The sequence below is a fragment of the Schistocerca cancellata genome, chromosome 7 (genome assembly GCF_023864275.1).
Source record: "Schistocerca cancellata isolate TAMUIC-IGC-003103 chromosome 7, iqSchCanc2.1, whole genome shotgun sequence".
Lineage (NCBI taxonomy): Eukaryota > Metazoa > Arthropoda > Insecta > Orthoptera > Acrididae > Schistocerca > Schistocerca cancellata.
In genome coordinates, this window is record NC_064632.1 from 91,071,761 (window position 1) to 91,090,292 (window position 18,532).

Here is an 18,532-nt window from a genome sequence, read left to right on the forward strand (position 1 = left end):
ATAAAAAATGCAGCAAAATTCATAGAAACACAAATAGGTAAAATAGAGCGAGTAAATAAATTTAAATATCTCGGAGAGACTATACAACAGAATGGACTAGAAAAATATGCAATAGATGTAAGAATTAACAAAATGGAAAGAGCATATGGTTTGACCAAAAATATTTACAACAAGAAATGTATATCTAGAAAAACAAAACCAAAACACTACACCACAATGGTACGACCAGAATGTTTATATGGATTTGAATGCCTAACGATGATGAACTATAAGATGGACAGACTAGAGGTGATGGAAAGAAGGATTATTAGAAAAATAATAGGTGCAATAAAAACTGCAGATGGTTGGAAAATAAGTTGTACTGGGGAGCTCTACAAAAATATAGAGAAAATATCTGAAGTAATGGCCAAATGAAGATTAACATTTTCCGGACACCTCTACCAAATGGATGGAAACAAACTAACAAAACAAGTACTCCTATATTTATGGAAGAAGAAATCAACAATAGCATCGATTACAGAAGTAAGGATGGATCTAGAAAGAAACAACATCAAATAATCAGAAATTAAAGACAGAAACCATTTAAAAAATAAAATACTAAATCTGGAAGGCTTTCAAAGCAGAAGAAATAAAAAATCAGGAACAACATGGACAGAAGAATGGAAGAGATTTCATGGGGAGAAAATGAGGGATTACTGGAAAAATAGGAAACATAAAAAAAGGAGGAAGAGGAATTGAAGTTGTTAATGTGATCCTAGTTCGTCAATACGATGGTGCGGTGGGGTTAGCCTGAGGCATCAATGTATTATCAGTGAGCTAATGGGGGAAGTGTGGACATACAAAAAATGTAGAAGGAGACCAAGGCCTGAATACAGTAAGCAAGTTCAAATGGATATTGGTTCAGGGATTATACAGAGATAAAGACACTTGCATAGGATAGGCCAACATGAAGTACTGCATGAAACTAGTTTTTTGACTGAGGACCACAACAACAAGTAATAAAAAAATAACACATAATTAAGATGAGTAATATTTTCACACTGTATCTTTAGAATGTAATTTTGTGCGTAAAGGAGTAAGGGTAAACATTATTTTTAAATCTTAATTAAAATGAATAGCTGCTCTATTAAGAAATGATTTGATTTCAACATACTCTTTTATATTTAATTAGAGCATCTTTTAAATATGATCGTTTCAAAAAGTAATGGTTTTTGTTCATGATAGTTTTGCCTGATCAAGTGCAGGTAAAATATTTACGCAGATATGATTTTTGCCTCGTTATCTTACAAAAGTCTCCTTTGCCACTTTATTACCAACAATTATGTACCTCCCACTTCATATAAGCTGTTTATTTTATCAATATCAAAGTATTACATCTGTGTATGAAATAATTAGAAGATGCAATGTATATATAAGCTTACTTTCTGGTAAAATCCCTTTAACTGTGTACTTTCTACTTTTACCAGGTGGTTTGGACATATATATAACTTTATGTACTGCAAAGCACAATAGTTTTCCTTACCTCTGTGTTCCAGAAGATATCTATGTGATGGTACTGTCCATCATCCAATCGTGGACTTTTATTTATTTTCATTGTAAGTACACCAGAACCAAAATTGATTAACAGTTTTGGTAAACCTTCTTCTATCTCCAAGGATATAAAATCTAGCAACAGAAAAAAACAGGTGTGTCAACCAAATTTCATGATCTGTGGAGATCAAGTACTGAATTAGCAAAGGAAATGCTATGCTACTCATTAGGATGAAGTTTATAGAAGAAATGTAAAATCCTCCTAGAAAAAAAGTGGAACCTGATGTGAGAGCCTGTTCATTGCTTGATGCTGCAATGGGTCCATTGTACAATAAAATACCATTTGGGTTCCTCGTTCTGAATTCTACACTCAGATGTGATTTGTCACAAACACTAAGGGGAGGGAACCATGCCCATCCATCTCCCTGGAATGCTCTTGTAGTTTCTTGGCATCTTGGGCCATGATAACCATGTGGACAGGAACAACTGAAAAGAGAAAACAAAACTATTAACACACGCAGGAAAAAATGCTCTCTTTCCTACAACTTTGAGGGATAGAGTAAAAAAATTAATTCTGATATCTAAATATATTAGAAAAATGTATGTATGTTTTACATTTCCTGTGCAGCACTGTGTGAATAAGAACCCCCGACTTTCTTTCCAGGAACTCAGGAATGTCTGTAGACAGCTTCAACTAATATTGTATATACATGACTCATTATTTGTATAAAAATACTGTGTGGATAATATACCCTTACCTACCGTCCATAGCAGTGGGTGTAAATATATTTGATAGTGATTATTATTTTTGGGGCTGTTAGGCTCAGTGGTGAAATTCCTGTTGATGTATTGCTCCTAGTGTGTGTGTATGTGTGTGTGTGTGTGTGTTTTTGAAGGGGAAGGGCAGGGGAACACAAAGATAATGAAATATCGGCCCATCTCTGAAAGTCCTGAAACAATTTCTACCAAACTCGGAACATGAACCTCTTGTAACATGGAAAAAAATTTCTGTGACTGTAAGATGCTCACTAGCACAACTACGGCTGAGGATGGGGGTGAAAAAGGATGTTGTAAAAGCATAAATCAAGTATGCCTGGAGAAATTTCAACCAAATTTGGTATATACATGACACATTTTTTTGTGTATGGGTACTGTAGGAGTAAGATAACCCCACTAACTGTAGAGATGAGAATAGTGCTGAAAAGGGAGTGATCTGTAAAAATGTTTCTTTCCTTTAAAAGGCTGAAGTGGAATTTTTCTCATACATGTGCTGTTCAGTGTGTCAATCAGGTTGTGAGAATGAGCACTGCAGCAAGTAAATTATTTTGGCTAGTAATAATAATATAATACATAATCTGAATAATGCAATACATGTGACATAAAAGGATGAAGCTGTGGGTAAGAAGGTAGTATGTATTAAAATGAACTGCTCTACAATAATGCGTGTAAAACTTCCACAGTATCCAGTCAAAATTCAAGGAATTAAAAATATTTAATGTCCCTCACAAATTTACTGAAGAGACAGTTATGTTTCTTAATATAAATCTCAACATAACAAAAAAATCAGATGATCAGACGAAACAAAACACACACGTATTTATTTACACACACACACACACACACACACACGGCCGCAATTGTCTCCGGGTGCTAAGACCCGAAAGTTATTGTATCTGTGGTAAGCTCTCTACACATGGGATTCAGTTTCTATATGCACTGTGTTACTAGAAAACATGTAGCCTTTTACATATCTAACTGATCTACCTACCAAAGATATTTAATGGGTAACCATCAGTTCTCTGGTCTATAATTTTCTCTGTCTCTCCTATAAAAATCTGTCCTTTTGACATGACATGTATGTGAACTCAGCAACTCAGTTAAATAAAAATGAGGCAATGTATAGTCTTTCTCCACTTCCTAACCTTCTGCAAAATACACTTCTTTCCTCCAAGATGAGGGAGCTAATAATTCTGTAACAAAACATAGCTATTTGCACATTTATGTGTGTCTAACTGCAGTACTTACAATTCGGCATCCTGAAATTAGGTACAAACCAGTCACTCTGGCTCCATGTAATATAATGCTAATACTTGGATCTTTGCAAACTTTCCAGCTATTAATTACACTTACAGTACTCCTTTACATGTTTATGTGTGATCACATGGCACAGTTGCATGGACAAATTGGTCCAGCTTCCTTTTGGTGGAGTTTTATGACTTGTTTTCCATTTATGGAGGTGGTTGTCTGTCCTGTGTCCAATCTCTTGGTAATTTTTAGTCAGGGTTTCCTCCCCTTAGCCTCTGGGAAGCCAATCCCACATACTAAAAGGCAGTGGCATCTTTACCAGAGCCACATTAGCAGCCTTCTGATGGGCCTTCACAACCATCATAGCAGTATCTCAGCACATGTAGTCCCCACTGTACATCACTCAATTAGGCAGTCCTTAACTTTGTGTCACTATGCATCTCCCATGACGTGGACAAGTGGTTGGACTTTGGGAGGACTATTGGTCCTAGACACAGGAAAAAGGGGAACATTTTCAATTATCCTATAACTAATGAACATGCTCCAACTGAAGAAGTTGGAGAAGAAGAAAATGTCTTGTTTTATGAACTCCTGGAAAGAACGTACACTGATCAGCCAGAACATTATGACCACCGACCTACTATCAATACAAACCTGTCCAGGTGATAGCAGTGTCACCTGCTGAGGAATGACTGCTAGTCAGACACATGCATGATGCATTGTAGCATCAATGAGAGTGCTGTCCGAGTGCTGTCCGTGTCCGTGTGCACACAGTTTATCTGAGTGTGCCCACGGGCCGACTGTGATGGCCTGGAGGCTTGGAATGAGCATTTCAGAAACAGCACAATTTGTCAGGTGTTTGAAGAGTGCTGTGGTGAGTGTCTTCAACACGTGGCAAAACCAAGGTGAAACCACATCCAGATGTCATGGAGTTGGGCGGCCACTCATCATTGCAGATGTCGGACATAGTTGGCTGGGCACACTGGTAAAACAGGATGGGCAGCGAACGTGGTGGAACAAATATCAGACTTTAATGCTGGGCAAAGTACAAGTCTATCTGAACACACAGTGCACCAAACACTACTAACCTTGGGCCTCCACAGTCGATGACCCATGCATGTGACAATGTTAACACCACAACATCAGCAACTATGATTGAAATGGGCATATGACCATCAGCTCTGGATGTTAGTAAAGTGACAGAAAATTGTAAGATCTGATGAATCTCAATATTTTCTTCATCGAGCCAATGGGAGCACACAAATCTGTCACCTTCCAGGGGAACAGTTCCTTGACACCTGTATTGTGGGATGAAGACCAGCTGGCAGCAGATCCATTATGCTCTGGGGAACATTGACGTGGGCATTCATGGCTCCAGTGGTACTCGTGCAAGATAATATGATGGGCAAGGAGTATTGTACACTGGTTGTAGACCACGTCCATCTCTTCATGACTATCATGTTTCTCAACAGCAGTGGTGTTTTTCAACAAGATAATGTGCCATGTCACAAGGCCAGGAGTGTGATGGAGTGATCTGAGGAGGACAATGGTGAGTTCCAGTTGATGCAATGGACCCCCAACTCACCAGATCAGAACCCGGTCGAAGACATCTAGGATGTGATAGAATGTGGCATCACAGCCCATTGCCCCCTCCATGGAATTTATGGGAATTAGGTGACGTGTGTGCAGATGTGATGCCAGCTCCTTGCAGCTACCTATCAAGTTCTCTTGCTTCCATGCCATGACGCATCCCCACTGTTATCCATGCCAAAGGTGGACATATTGGCTATCAGGTAGGTGGTCATAATGTTCTGGCTGAGCAGTGTATGATGGTGTAAAAATAGTCACTGGTGATCTAAACACTCAGGTGGGAGGGGAACAGATATTTAAACCATCAACTGGATCCTGTGGCACACACACCACAAGCAACAATAATGGAACAAGGCTCAACTTACTCGCAGCATCCTGAAACATGGTTGTAGATTCCTTTCAGTTAATGCACGAAGGAACGTGGAATTCACCAGCTTGATTGACCATGTATTGACTGATGCAAGACACAAGTTGGACTCCTTGGATGTGAGGAGCTCAGAGGCTCAAATGCAAATTGGGACTACTTTTAGGTATGGGTGCAAGTGAGGACTAGAATCTCCAATGAATCTAAAGGGACCTGAACCAACAAACAGAAAGATAATGTAACAGCTCTAGAATCAGAATGAGATTTTTCACTCTGCAGCAGAGTGTGCGTCGATATGAAACTTCCTGGCAGACTAAAACTGTGTGCCGGACCGAGTTCGAGTCTCGGTCTGGCACACAGTTTTAATCTGCCAGGAAGTTTTAGCTCTAGAATCATTTGCAGTTAGTGAGCTACACCAGGAAAGCACATCACTGATCCTTGAAAGGTCAGAAGAGTGCGACAACTTCAAAGATCAATGGGAAATGATAAACACTGCATTGGAGGAGCTAGCAAATGAAACACTGCAAACTGAAGCAAGGCACATGAGATCACCTTGATGTGATGCTGTTTTGAGATAGGAACAGAGGAAAATAGCACAAAATACAGAAGAATGTAACTATCAAACTGCACAAGAGCAATGGTGTAAGCTTAAAAAGAAAATAAGGATGTCTGAAAAGGGGATCCATCAATGAAAAAAGAGAGACTGGATGGAAGCAAACACCACAGAACTAGAGCTTCTGAGGAATCAGAGCAATGTGAGGACATTTTATAGTTAAGTAAATGCTGCCCAGAAATATTTTAGTGAAAAAACTACCTTGGTATGGGAAGAAACAGGGAAAATCATGTGTGACAGGGAAGAGATTTGCGAGAGATGGTACTGATAAATTCCTCAGTTCCAGAATGATACCAAGATGTCCAACAGATGTACAAGGATTAAATGACTTGGATGAAAATTCTGGATCACCAACTCCAGAAGAGATGAAAATTGCCTTGAACAGTGTGAAGAACAATAGGTCACCAGGAGCAGATAATATTCCAGCACAATTTTTCAATCAAGGTGGCAGTCAATTTGAACAGATTCTCCTAAAACTGGTCATTTCAGTATGGGACAATGAGACAATGACTCAGCAGTGGACAGGAGGAATTAAATGCTATGTATACAAGAAAGGAGATAAGCTGCAGTGTGTTTACTATCAAGGAATTATGCTGCTAAACTTGGGATATTATGTAGACTGTAACATACTGACTGACCAACTCCTCCCAATAGTTTATAGAGGGAGTGGTTCGTATCAGTGTAGAATTTTCCCACGGAAATCAACTATAGACCACATCTTCACCCTAAGGCAAATTTTACAAAAGGCAATTAAATTCAGGATTAGTATACATCATTTTTTCATTGACCACAAATCAGCGTATGATTGCCTAGACAGACCCATCTGATACTACGTTCAGGTTCTTATCAATTTAAGTACTTAACAATTCAGAACATTCTGTTTAAGTTATTGATTTTCCCTCATACAGTATTTCTAATTGTGTGGATGAACTTTGTGCACAACAGAGCTACATATGTTGGGTTTCATCCAAGCTGTGTGTTAGTCCATTTGTAGGACTAGGAACCAGTTATTCATGAAAATTTCATTTATGTTTTCAATTGCTGAAGTTTTCCATTAGGCCTTATTATATTATCTATATTTTCCATTTTATGCAAACAACAACTCAGCTGAACACCCAGAGCCACACTCTTTTTGTCAGTTGCACCAAGAAAACCCAATAGATCACAGAACTACATCTGCTTGTTGCTTATACGAGGGTTGGAACTTTAATAGTGGCAACTATTTATTTACAGCTCGTACAAAATAGAAATGGGTTTCAAAGTTTTACTGACCTTTGAAGTAGTCACCAGCATTGTGTATAACCTGTTGCCAGTGATGTGGAAGTCGTAGGATACTCTTAGCAGTGCTAGTTGTGTTGACAGTTCGAGCCTTGCGGTCTATTGCCTGACGAATTAGTAGCAGTTCTGAAGCGAATGCCATGAAGTGTCTCCTTCCCACACCAACACCAACCCACTGGTGTCTGTATATGTGCGGATGGATGTGTGTGTGTGTGTGTGTGCGCGCGAGTGTATACCTGTCCCTTTTTCCCCCCTAAGGTAAGTCTTTCCGCTCCCGGAATTGGAATGACTCCTTACCCTCTCCCTTAAAACCCACATCCTTTCGTCTTTCCCTCTCCTTCCCTCTTTCCTGACGAAGCAGCCTTGGGTTGCAAAAGCTTGAAATTTGTGTGTGTGTGTTTGTGTGTATTTTATTGTCTCCTGTCAACATACCAACGCTTTCGTTTGGTAAGTAACAGCATCTTTATTTTTAAATAATGAATATGTAATTTTATATACAAGGACGGAACAAAAATATGGAAACACCAAGATATAACACATTACCATTCCTAATACAGGATTGGAAACCCACTGGCATTCAAAACAGCTTACAGTCATCTCAGAATGGATAAATATGGGTCCAGTATGGTTTTCTAGGGAAGCTTACATCATTCTTCCTGCAAAATAGAGGTAAGTTCAGGTAACAATGGTGGAAGTGGATGGTGATCATGCACCCTTCTCTCCAAGGCAGACCACAAATGCTCAATAATGTTGAGATCTGATGGCAGCAGAGGCCAGGAGAGATGCAACAATTCATTCTTGTGCTCACAAAACCAGTCCTGGTTGATCAAAAGTGTGTGAACGGGGTCCTGTCATCTTGGAAAACAGCATTACCACTGGGGTACCACACTATACCATGGGATGGATCTGATCACCAAACCCTCACCATATTTCACTCTGGGGACATACACTCATCCAGAAGTTGGAAACAGTGTGCAACAAGACTCATACAACCAAATGACTTTCTTCCATTGCTCCAAAGTCCAAGTGTTACGGCTTCAGCACAGCATTTTTCTATTGTGGACATTTGCATCACTGACGTGTGGTTTTGGAATTTCACCATCTGCAGTTCCCAGCTTGTGCAACTGCTTTCATGTTGGGTTATTGCTGACAGGGTTCATGAGTGTGACAATAAGTTCTGCAGTGACTTTTGCAGCTGTCGTCATCCTATTTTCCATCACAATCCTCTTGAATGACTGTCTGTCACAACCTTCAACACACTCCTTTGTCTACACTGTGACTCAGCAGATAATGTCTTTCACTTTTCCTGTATGCAATATAAATCTTTGATACAGTGCCTCCTGAAACACCAAACACTCCATCTCCCTTGGTTATGGAAGTATTCGTCATACAAGAATCAACAATTTGCGCATATTCAAATTTGCTTAACTGTGACATAATGCACTTAGAACTACACGATTCACTGTTCTGATCATGACTAACAATTGCTACATTTTGATAACATTGCACAGGTACCATTCATGGTTAAATAAAACAGCACTATCTGTAGGTTTGGCCAACATCTGCATTTACGTTCAAGCATGCATTTCTCACAGTGTTTCCATATTTTCATCCAACTCCTGTGTGTATGAATAACTGTGTACTTAAAATATAATAGTTGTCACTAATCTCATTAAGCAGTTGTAATGGCTATACTATTACCTACAAAAAGCAAATAAAATTAAAGGAATAAATAAAAGCCATCTCCAAGACTACGAACTTAACAGTGTGTGTTGTGCATTTACTAATAGAATTCTAAAAACAAAGATGATGTGACTTACCAAACGAAAGCGCTGGTACGTCGATAGACACACAAACAAACACACAAAATTCTAGACACACAAACAAACACAAACATACACACAAAATTCTAGCTTTCGCAACCAACGGTTGCCTCGTCAGGAAAGAGGGAAGGAGAGGGAAAGACGAAAGGATTTGGGTTTTAACGGAGAGGGTAAGGAGTCATTCCAATCCTGGGAGTGGAAAGACTTGCCTTAGGGGGAAAAAAGGACGGGTATACACTCGCACACACACACACATATCCATCCACACATATACAGACACAAGCAGACATATACAGAGGCCATTATATTAATAGACTTCATATGTATATTAATAGACTTCATATGACAGAAAGAGGGAGAGAGAAAGAGAAACAAGTGTCCAGCACAAACAGAATGAAACTATTACTGCAGTGAATAATGTTGGAAGGTATCACAGATTTTAAAGCTGAAGCAGTTAGTACATTTATGCTTCAGACACTCGTTTTGTGTATTAATAACACATTGGTTTCGACTTCTGAGAGGACTTCTTATGACAGTAGTGTTCAATGAGATCACTGTTTCATAGAAGTGTCAGTTTCATATGAAGAAAGGTCTTTTACTGTACAGCGTTTCTGTTTGAAACAGAATGGTTCTTTTGTTAATGTGCCATTTATTTGATTTACAAGAACTTATAATTAGCTTTCATATATGCTTTCTGATGACAAACCAGGTAATAAATGTGTGTGTTTACTAGAAATGTAGTTTTGTAAGGTTTTACTAGTTTGTGATTGTAGACATTAGTGCAATAATTCACTGTTATATAAAAGTATTAACAATTATCATTACCACTTCTTAGTATTGACTGCAGTTACTGATGTTTATGATTAAACAGATTAGTTAATCATGAATCAGTGGGAAGCAAAGTAATAACTAATCCAGTCACTGTCTGATGCCTAGCTATAAAGGTTTTACATGGGTCTTAATCCTATTAAATTGATTTGCAAAGTCACTGTGTATTTCCAAATGCTTAAATATTTTACCATTATTGAATATTTTCATTTCAGATTACTTCTGTGATAGGGTATATGGATTGAGCATTGTACCACAAGCATATCTTATTCTGCTAAATGCTTGGACATGAAAGCCAGCATGGCTTATACCACCTTTGCTGCTATTACTGAACAACCTTCTCTGTGGACATGACTAACAACTAATTGTCCAACCAGATGAAAGGCCATGAGTATGCTATGGCCATGGAAGAAGTTGCCATGCAATTATGGAACATATAGATCACTTTAGCTGCTGCTTTACAGCCTTTGCCATTTAGATTCCTTCTTCCCCTCCCGCTTTCATCAGCTGATCTGAATTATGTAGATGGAAACTGTACATGCAACACATACTTTGGCGCTGAAATCCCCCTGAAATCAGTCTCAGTTTCTCATTGATTACAGCCAGGACATTCAACAGCCAAGGTAAAGATGCCTCGAATGTCATATTCACACCCCACCTATCCTTCTGAGGTCTGTGCTAGGTAGACACAGAGATTGCAACTAAAACAGCAAGAAATTCCAGAGATGTTTTCTGCATTGACCCCAGCCTCCCTTCTTAAAAACTACCACCATTCCTACAACACGTCTAGATATCTAGATCCACAGATTTATCATCTAGTCTCTATTTCACTGAACCTGTAACATTAATGTACCTCTTTAATTATACTACAGCTTAGTGGAAAGGTGTTGCCTTTCTCCACCCACACTATTATTGGCATCTAAGCACCTTACAATCAGCAGGGAGATGACTAAGCAGTCTAGTCTCTTAAAGCACCAGTCATCATTAGCCTAGCCTATCCCATTCCCTTACTGGTCCTCCCTTTACCTGCCATTGACACTCCTTTCTTCTTCAACTCATCTACTCTACCTAACACAGCCTCAGATCACAGTTGAAAAGCAGCAGCCCCAATGCAGTAGCAGCACTGGGATAATTGATCAGTGTGTGTCTGAATGTTACGAAGGAGGATATGAGTTCATAAAGTGAGATACCATGTTCCTGTTCTTGTTTATACACCAACCTAATGCTCAGTGATCCTTCTCTCTCTCTCTCTCTCTCTCTGTACACACACACACACACACACACACACACACACACACACACACACACATTGAGCAGTAGGTGGGTGTATAAACGAGAATGTGAACATAGTGTCTCACTTTATGCACTTACATCCTTCTTCTGAAACTCACTGCCTGATTATCCTCATGCTGTTGCTGCATTGGAGCTACTACTGTGGACTGGGGTTTGATGCTATGTTAGGCAGAGTGGATGAATTAAAGAAGAAAGGTGGAGTGCCAGTATACACATTCCATTTACATATATCATTTTACAGTATCGTATTTCTCACAACTTTAGATTCAAAAAGTAAAGCAGACCTAGGGAAATTGAAATGATCTATTAGAGACATTTTAAAAGTATCCAACATCATTTTTTATCGTTGAAAGCAACAATGGTGTTTTGGCTTGCCCAGTCTCTCTATGTTTGTAGGCACACATAGTGCACATGCCTGATTTTTTTTTTCACAACAGCAGAAACAATGTTGCTGATTAGCTGTTGCCAGGTGAACATGTGCAAATGGCATTTTCTGAATTTTGTGTTGTGGAATTTTGTTTCAAGCTTGGCAATTTTCAAGTTGAAACAGTCCACAAGATTCAACAAGAGCTTGGGGTTGAAGCAATCAGTGTCACACATGTAAATGAGTGGTACTACCACTTCAAAGACAGCTGCTCATCAGTGAGCAATGAAACACATTCAGGTGGGCCCTCAACATCTGCAAAGAATGATGTTACTGATCACATAAAGAACCTGGTGATGAAGGATAGACAAATCATGATCAGAGAATTTGCAGATGAGATTAACATTAGTATTGGATCTGTTCATCCCATTTTATAGAATGTATGGACCTCAGGAGGATCTCAGCAAAATTTATGCCAAAGTTGCTAACAACTGAGCAGAAGTAACTTCATTCAGATATCACACAGGACATACTGGATAGTGTGGACAGCAATCCAAGCTTTCTTAACACAGTGATCACTGGTGATGAGTCCTAGGTTTATGGATACGACCCAGAAACAAAGTTCAGGCCATTGCAATAACTGCATCCATCAACACAAGACCCAAAAAAAGCAAGACAAGTACACAACAATGTGAAAGTCAGGCAGAACATCTTTTTTAACTCTAGTGGTGCGGTCTATGATGAGTAACCCCAGAAGGGGCTAGTGTCAATAAGAAGTTCTACCAAGAGTTACTGTTCACGTTGATGAAGCAGTGAGAGGCAAAATGCCAGATATGTGGCCGGTGGGCAGTTGGATAATTCGGAATTTTTTGGCCAAACACAATATGGTTGTGATTTGTCAGCTTCTCTGTTCCCATGGCCTAGCACCAAGTGGCTTCTCGCTTTTCCCTAAACTGAAAAAGGGAACAGATTTCAGAACAGGGGCAATATTATGCAGAATTTGATGGAGCAACTGTGCACCATACCAAAAGAGATTTTCCAGCGATGCTTCTGTCAGTTGCAGCAGCATTAGGAGAGGTGTATAGAAGCTGAAGGGAATTACTTTGAAGGTGACTTGCATCAAACAATTGTTTCTCGATATAGACGAGTTTATAAATGAAAGTCATATACTTTTTTAACAGTCATTTTGTATATCAGTAAAAACACAGTGATCATATGTGGAAAGAATAACTGTAAAATCGTAAAGTAACAGAGTGAATAATCAGTTCAGGCAGCAATGCTCATCCTTGTTTGACTGCTTATTGAAATTTCTTAACAATGACACAAAGCACATTATGCAATTACCTTATGCTGTTTCCTTTCCAGATACATGTGCCTCCATTATAACAGATACAGGTTTCAGGTTTCTTAAAATTTTGTGCTTCACATCGACATTCTGCTGCAACTTGCATATCAATTCCAACAAAAGCTGTTCTGTTGGCATCTACCAAGTGTGGCAACTCACCAATTCTCACAACATTTGAGCAACTTTCTCTGCATTTATGATTCTCCTGGAGACATTCATTAATGCCAACCATAAGCATTCTGATACCAGTCTCTCTCTCTATCTGTAAAGCAATAAACAAACATTTTCTGATGTAGATTTTGCAATATGAATAATCCCATGTAAATGTTGTATCTTGTGATGTTAAAAAAGAAACAGTTGATATTGTGACTTTCTTCAACAACAAATGGTGAAAACATTTTGTCTACACCTTACTTTTCTTTAGCTTTCTGTTAAGTACCTGCACAGAAATTATAATCATGATCCCAAAATGTAACATGAGGCAGGATGTACATGGCACCTGGAAAGGTGTTACTATAATGTACAACTTCAGGATTATAACTAAGTGGTATCCTTTAACAAAGGCATAAATTCTGAGAGGCTGCATATCACACTGTATTAGGGGTTATTCAACAATGGAAAATCCAGGAGGGAATGTAACAATATTATGAAAAGGATAGGTGTGTGGCGAAACAAGAGCTATATCATTTGAAAGGTACAGAGGTGAGTGAGTGTACTGGGACTTACCCAATTCACTACTACTACTGTCATGTCATCGTAACATGGCTGTGCACAGCATACAAAATATTGTGGCATAATCTAAGTATGTAATTAAAAATGGAAATAGCTTTTCCAGTCTTTGTCAGTATATACTTCAGCATATTAATGTTAAAATTGTTAAATCTCAGGGTGATCAGATGAATATGTTTCGCTAAATACATTGTTTTAAGAAAATAATCAGTTGCACTAAATAATGCAGCTAGAAAGCTAAAAATTGGTCAGAATGTGCAAATGTATGTCACAATGAACTGTGGCAAGTCTCAACAGGATTGGAGCAATATTTTGGTCAAAACTAGTGTTTTTACGAAAAATTGAAGGTGCTAAATATTAGACTCAGAAATAAGAAAATTTGTAAGAAATCAGTTTGATATGAAAACATTAACTATGTTACTCGATTAAGCTATGTCCAATAGTCTTCAGGTAATTTACTAAAAACTATATTTGGAACAAAAATGTCCTTGTTCATAATAGATTAAGTATATCTGTATTATTCATAGAAAGTTCTAATTACAGCACTTGATTACATTCAATGAATCATAAAGCTGTACCAAGTTTCAAGACCTTAATGTAAATAATAATCAATACAAGGACTCTTAAAGAAGTAGTTCAGAGGTCATGTTCTACTGTCAGTTCTGTTCTAAACGTTCCAGCTAGCAAAGTTTAAATACAGTTGAGCTACATGTTTTTCTGTAACTAAAGCCAACTTAACTCCAGTTACACAAAAATTATGAAGATTGTAAATTGATACACAACAGAGTTATTAAACAATATGTGTTTGAGAAAGTGGCCATTTAGATGCTACCACCTGGGCGTAGAGTGGTTGACAGCTGACGTTCTGTTAGGCTGTCCACTATGCCCATATATAAATATGGCCAGAGAGACAGAGAGGACACACTTCGCTCTGAGCTATCAATCTGTCTGCATCAGTCAAATGCCAGCATACATGCTGCCTCAAATAATATCACAGCCAGGCTGCTACCAAACACGTGTTTTTCGGTATTATAGTTGGAGTCACGAACAGTGGCGGTCGAGTTTCAGCTTATTCTGTGCACCTGCATCATGCATACTCTGACAGCCATGAGCGTTCAGTATTGTTCTGAGTGCTCTGCTCTGAATGCTGTAGCTAATGCGAGCATTAAACATGATTGTCGCAAGTTGTTTAGTGAATTTATATTTCACTTGTTGTGAGTTGTTATTGCTGACAGTGGTGGTAAACAATAAATTATGCATAAGCAAGGGAGAGACATAATTTGCAGGATATACATGTCCTTCAAGTGGAAAGCATGTGCATGTGCGTACCGCAACTGTCACTTGCAATCACCAACAATGCCATTCCCATCCATGCCTCAACATGTGTGAGCTGCTATCATTCATGGATTGGACTATAATAGCAAGTGAGCTCGTGAGGACTGTACCCTGTCCTGGATTGCTAAGATTTTGCAGAAGTAACTGTTTGTATACTGCCTGTAATGGTGACTTTACCGCATGTTACCGCATAGCAAGTGGTGAGATTATTTTCCACCTTTGTGGTGAGCAATTAACTTCGATGATTAGAAGTCGGGGTGAAAGACTATTTTAATTGGAACTTACCATAGAGGTCCCCTCTGAACTGCTCATAGTGCTGTTTATGACAGGGACATTACTATTATTATTATTGTTATTATCAGGAATATTGCTATGTTTATGCATGTGAACTTTTACTGAATATATGAATCAGTTCAAATTCAAAACTTTTAATTATAGTCATACTTCCTGGTCCCATTGAGTAAATAGGAAATGATCACAAGAGGAAAGTGGACTTGCAGAATGGAAATTATGGTCAGCATGTTCTCCATTTCTTTCTGGTTGACTGCAAAAATAGCTTTCTGGCTCTTGTAAAAGATGACAAAGCTAATAAAATCCATCTGCCATCCCACATATGGTGTACTGATTGGGAAACTGAACACTTACAGTGATCAGAACAAAACAGTAAACTTGATAGATACTAACAGGATACTGAAGTGAAATATGCCAATGCCAAAACCTGTGTGAGAACAGTGCTAAGATTTGCTTGCAAGTGTGGAAACTAAACTGTGAATGTTAGTCACAGGAACCTTGATTGTGATGGAAGGAGGGAAGAAGACGACACTAGATCCTGATTACCACCAGCGCTGAGGTTAGAAGAAGACGGTGCATCATCAGGGAGCTGCATGGACCTGTGAGCTACCAGCAAGCTACTGTGCAGGCTCACCCGTGCCTGACAGAAAAGATAAAACCAGAAAAGATTATCATGGGACTAGATGATAAACTGCCTTGGTATTGGCAGAAAGAACCATTTCCACACGTAGAGATAAAATGGATAGGTTTACTGAATATCTGGAGAGAGTTGAAAGAGCAGCAGCTGCTGAGAAGCAGGTGCAACATAAAAATAGGTCTTCTAATAATCATGTAAACAACAGCAATAATGGCAATGGGAACATGAATGATAGAGGTATAGAGATCCAGAATACAAAATGTAATTATTTTGGTCAAGGTAATAGTAGAGAAAGAAGGGGTAGACAGCAACCACGCTTTATCAATAATTATTATAACGAAAGTAGAAATGTACATAATGTGCCACTGAGACAAGATGGAGAGCAGAATGCTACTCTATCTGATACTGTATCAAATGAACACAACTAGCCATGTGAGGGAAACTAAGTCCCATCTATAAGAAAACTGGTGCTCACCAGGTGTAAACAGTAACGGTACTGTGAGAGTTGTGCACCATCATGGATCACTTATATTTTACTGTCTGTGTGCTGCCCACAATGTTCAAAAAACTACATAGCAAGTGGTGGGGTTATTTTCCACTTTTGTGGTGAGCAACTAACTTTGATGATTAGAAGTCAGGGTGAAAATCATTTTGATCGGAACTTAGCATAGAAGTCTCCCCTGACCTACCCATAGTGCTGTTTATGACAGGGACATTATTATTATCAGGAATATTACTAAGTTTATGTATGTGAACTTTTACTGAACATATGAATCATAAATCAAAACTTTTGTTTGTAGTCATACTTCCTGATCCTACTAAGTAAATAGGAAATAGAAAAATTTCTTTCAGTGAGCACAAGAAGAATGTGTACTTGCACACTGGAAATTATGGTCAGTATGTTCTCCATTGCTTTCTAGCTGACTGCAGAAATAGTTTTCAGGCTTTTGTAAAAGACAGCGAAGCTAATAAAATCCAGCACTGGTGTTATTCTCCATATAGTGAAGATGGTGAGCCTCCGATAGGCACACCAAAATACTGTCAGAAAATGAGTTTTCAGCCAGCAAGGCCTTTGTCAGAGATAGAACACACACACACACACACACACACACACACACACACACACACACACCAAAATGCAACTCACACACACATGACTGCAGTCTCTAGCTGGTGAGTGTGTTGAGTAGCAACTATGTGTTTCACAACATTGTTGTAGTAGAGGTTATTTTAGATACAGTGTCTAGAGAAACTTTCGTACTTACGACTTTAGTTGATTATAGTTTGTACTTCCTGAATAGTACAACATAAGCCCCAAGGATTCAAAATATTATCTACTAAAAGCTTTTGGAAAATATCACTGGACAAAGCAAACCACAGACCCAACTGTAGCATGAAATAATTTGGTTATGAAACTAGATATAGCCACCTTCCAATTCAAAGTAGTGTGCGCTGTAACCTCACAGTGAAATCATAGAAAATGATTGTGGAAAATGCTTTCACTAGTAGGTGATATGGCGTGCTGTTAATGTTATTAAATTTATTGATAATGTGACAGTGCCAGCAAAGAAGGTGGTGAAACATGAAAGAAAAATATTGAAACTTAGCTAAGTTGATGGTGTGATACCAACTAAGTGCAGTGGTTTTCAAATACACTATGTGATCAAGAGTATCCGAACACTCCCAAAAACATATGTTTTTCATATTAGGTACATTGTTCTGCCACCTACTGCCAGGTACACCATATCAGCAGCCTCAATAGTCATTAGACATCATGAGAGAGCAGAATGGGGTGCTCTGCAGAGCTCACGGACTCTGAACGTGGTCAGGTGATTGGGTGTCACTTTTGTCATATGTCTGTACATGAGATTTGTACACTCCTAATCATCCCTAGATCTATTGTTTCCAATGTGATAGTGTAGTGGAAATGTGAAGGGACATGTACAGCATAAAAGTGTACAGGCTGACCTCGTCTGTTGCCTGACAGAGGCTGCCGACAGTTGAAGAGGGTCCTAATGTGTAATAGGCAGACATCTATACAGACCATCACACAGGAATACCAAACTGCATCAGGATCCACTGCAAGCACTACAACAGTTAGGTGGGAGTTGAGAAAACTTGGATTTCATGGTTGAGCACCAGCCGCTGTGGGCGAGTGGTTCTAAGTGCTTCAGTCTGGAACCGTGCTGCTGCTACAGTCGCAGGTTCGAATCCTGCCTTGGGCATGGATGTGTGTGATGTGTTTAGGTTAGTTAGGTTTAAATAGTTCTAAGTCTAGGGGACTGTTAAGTCCCATAGTGCTTTGAAACACTTGAATCATGGTTGAGCTACTGCTCATAAGCCACACATCAAATCGGTAAATACCAAACGGCACCTCGCTTAGTGTATGGAGCGTAAACAACATTGGATGACTGAACAGTGGAAAAATTCTGTGTGTGTGTGTGTGTGTGTGTGTGAGAGAGAGAGAGAGAGAGAGAGAGAGAGAGA

At 38.9% G+C, this 18,532-nt stretch overlaps 1 protein-coding gene across 1 annotated transcript in view; it reads right to left on the bottom strand.

The window, feature by feature from the left end:
- LOC126092653 (neural-cadherin-like) overlaps positions 1 to 18,532 on the bottom strand; it is a 314,704-nt gene that overhangs the window by 125,943 nt on the left and 170,229 nt on the right. Inside the window, exons 14-16 of the mRNA XM_049908375.1 lie at positions 13,053 to 13,315; positions 1,811 to 2,016; positions 1,523 to 1,665 (exon numbers count right to left, since the gene is read on the bottom strand). Coding sequence (XP_049764332.1) covers positions 1,523 to 1,665; positions 1,811 to 2,016; positions 13,053 to 13,315 — 612 coding nt within the window. The remainder of the gene's footprint in view (positions 1 to 1,522; positions 1,666 to 1,810; positions 2,017 to 13,052; positions 13,316 to 18,532) is intronic.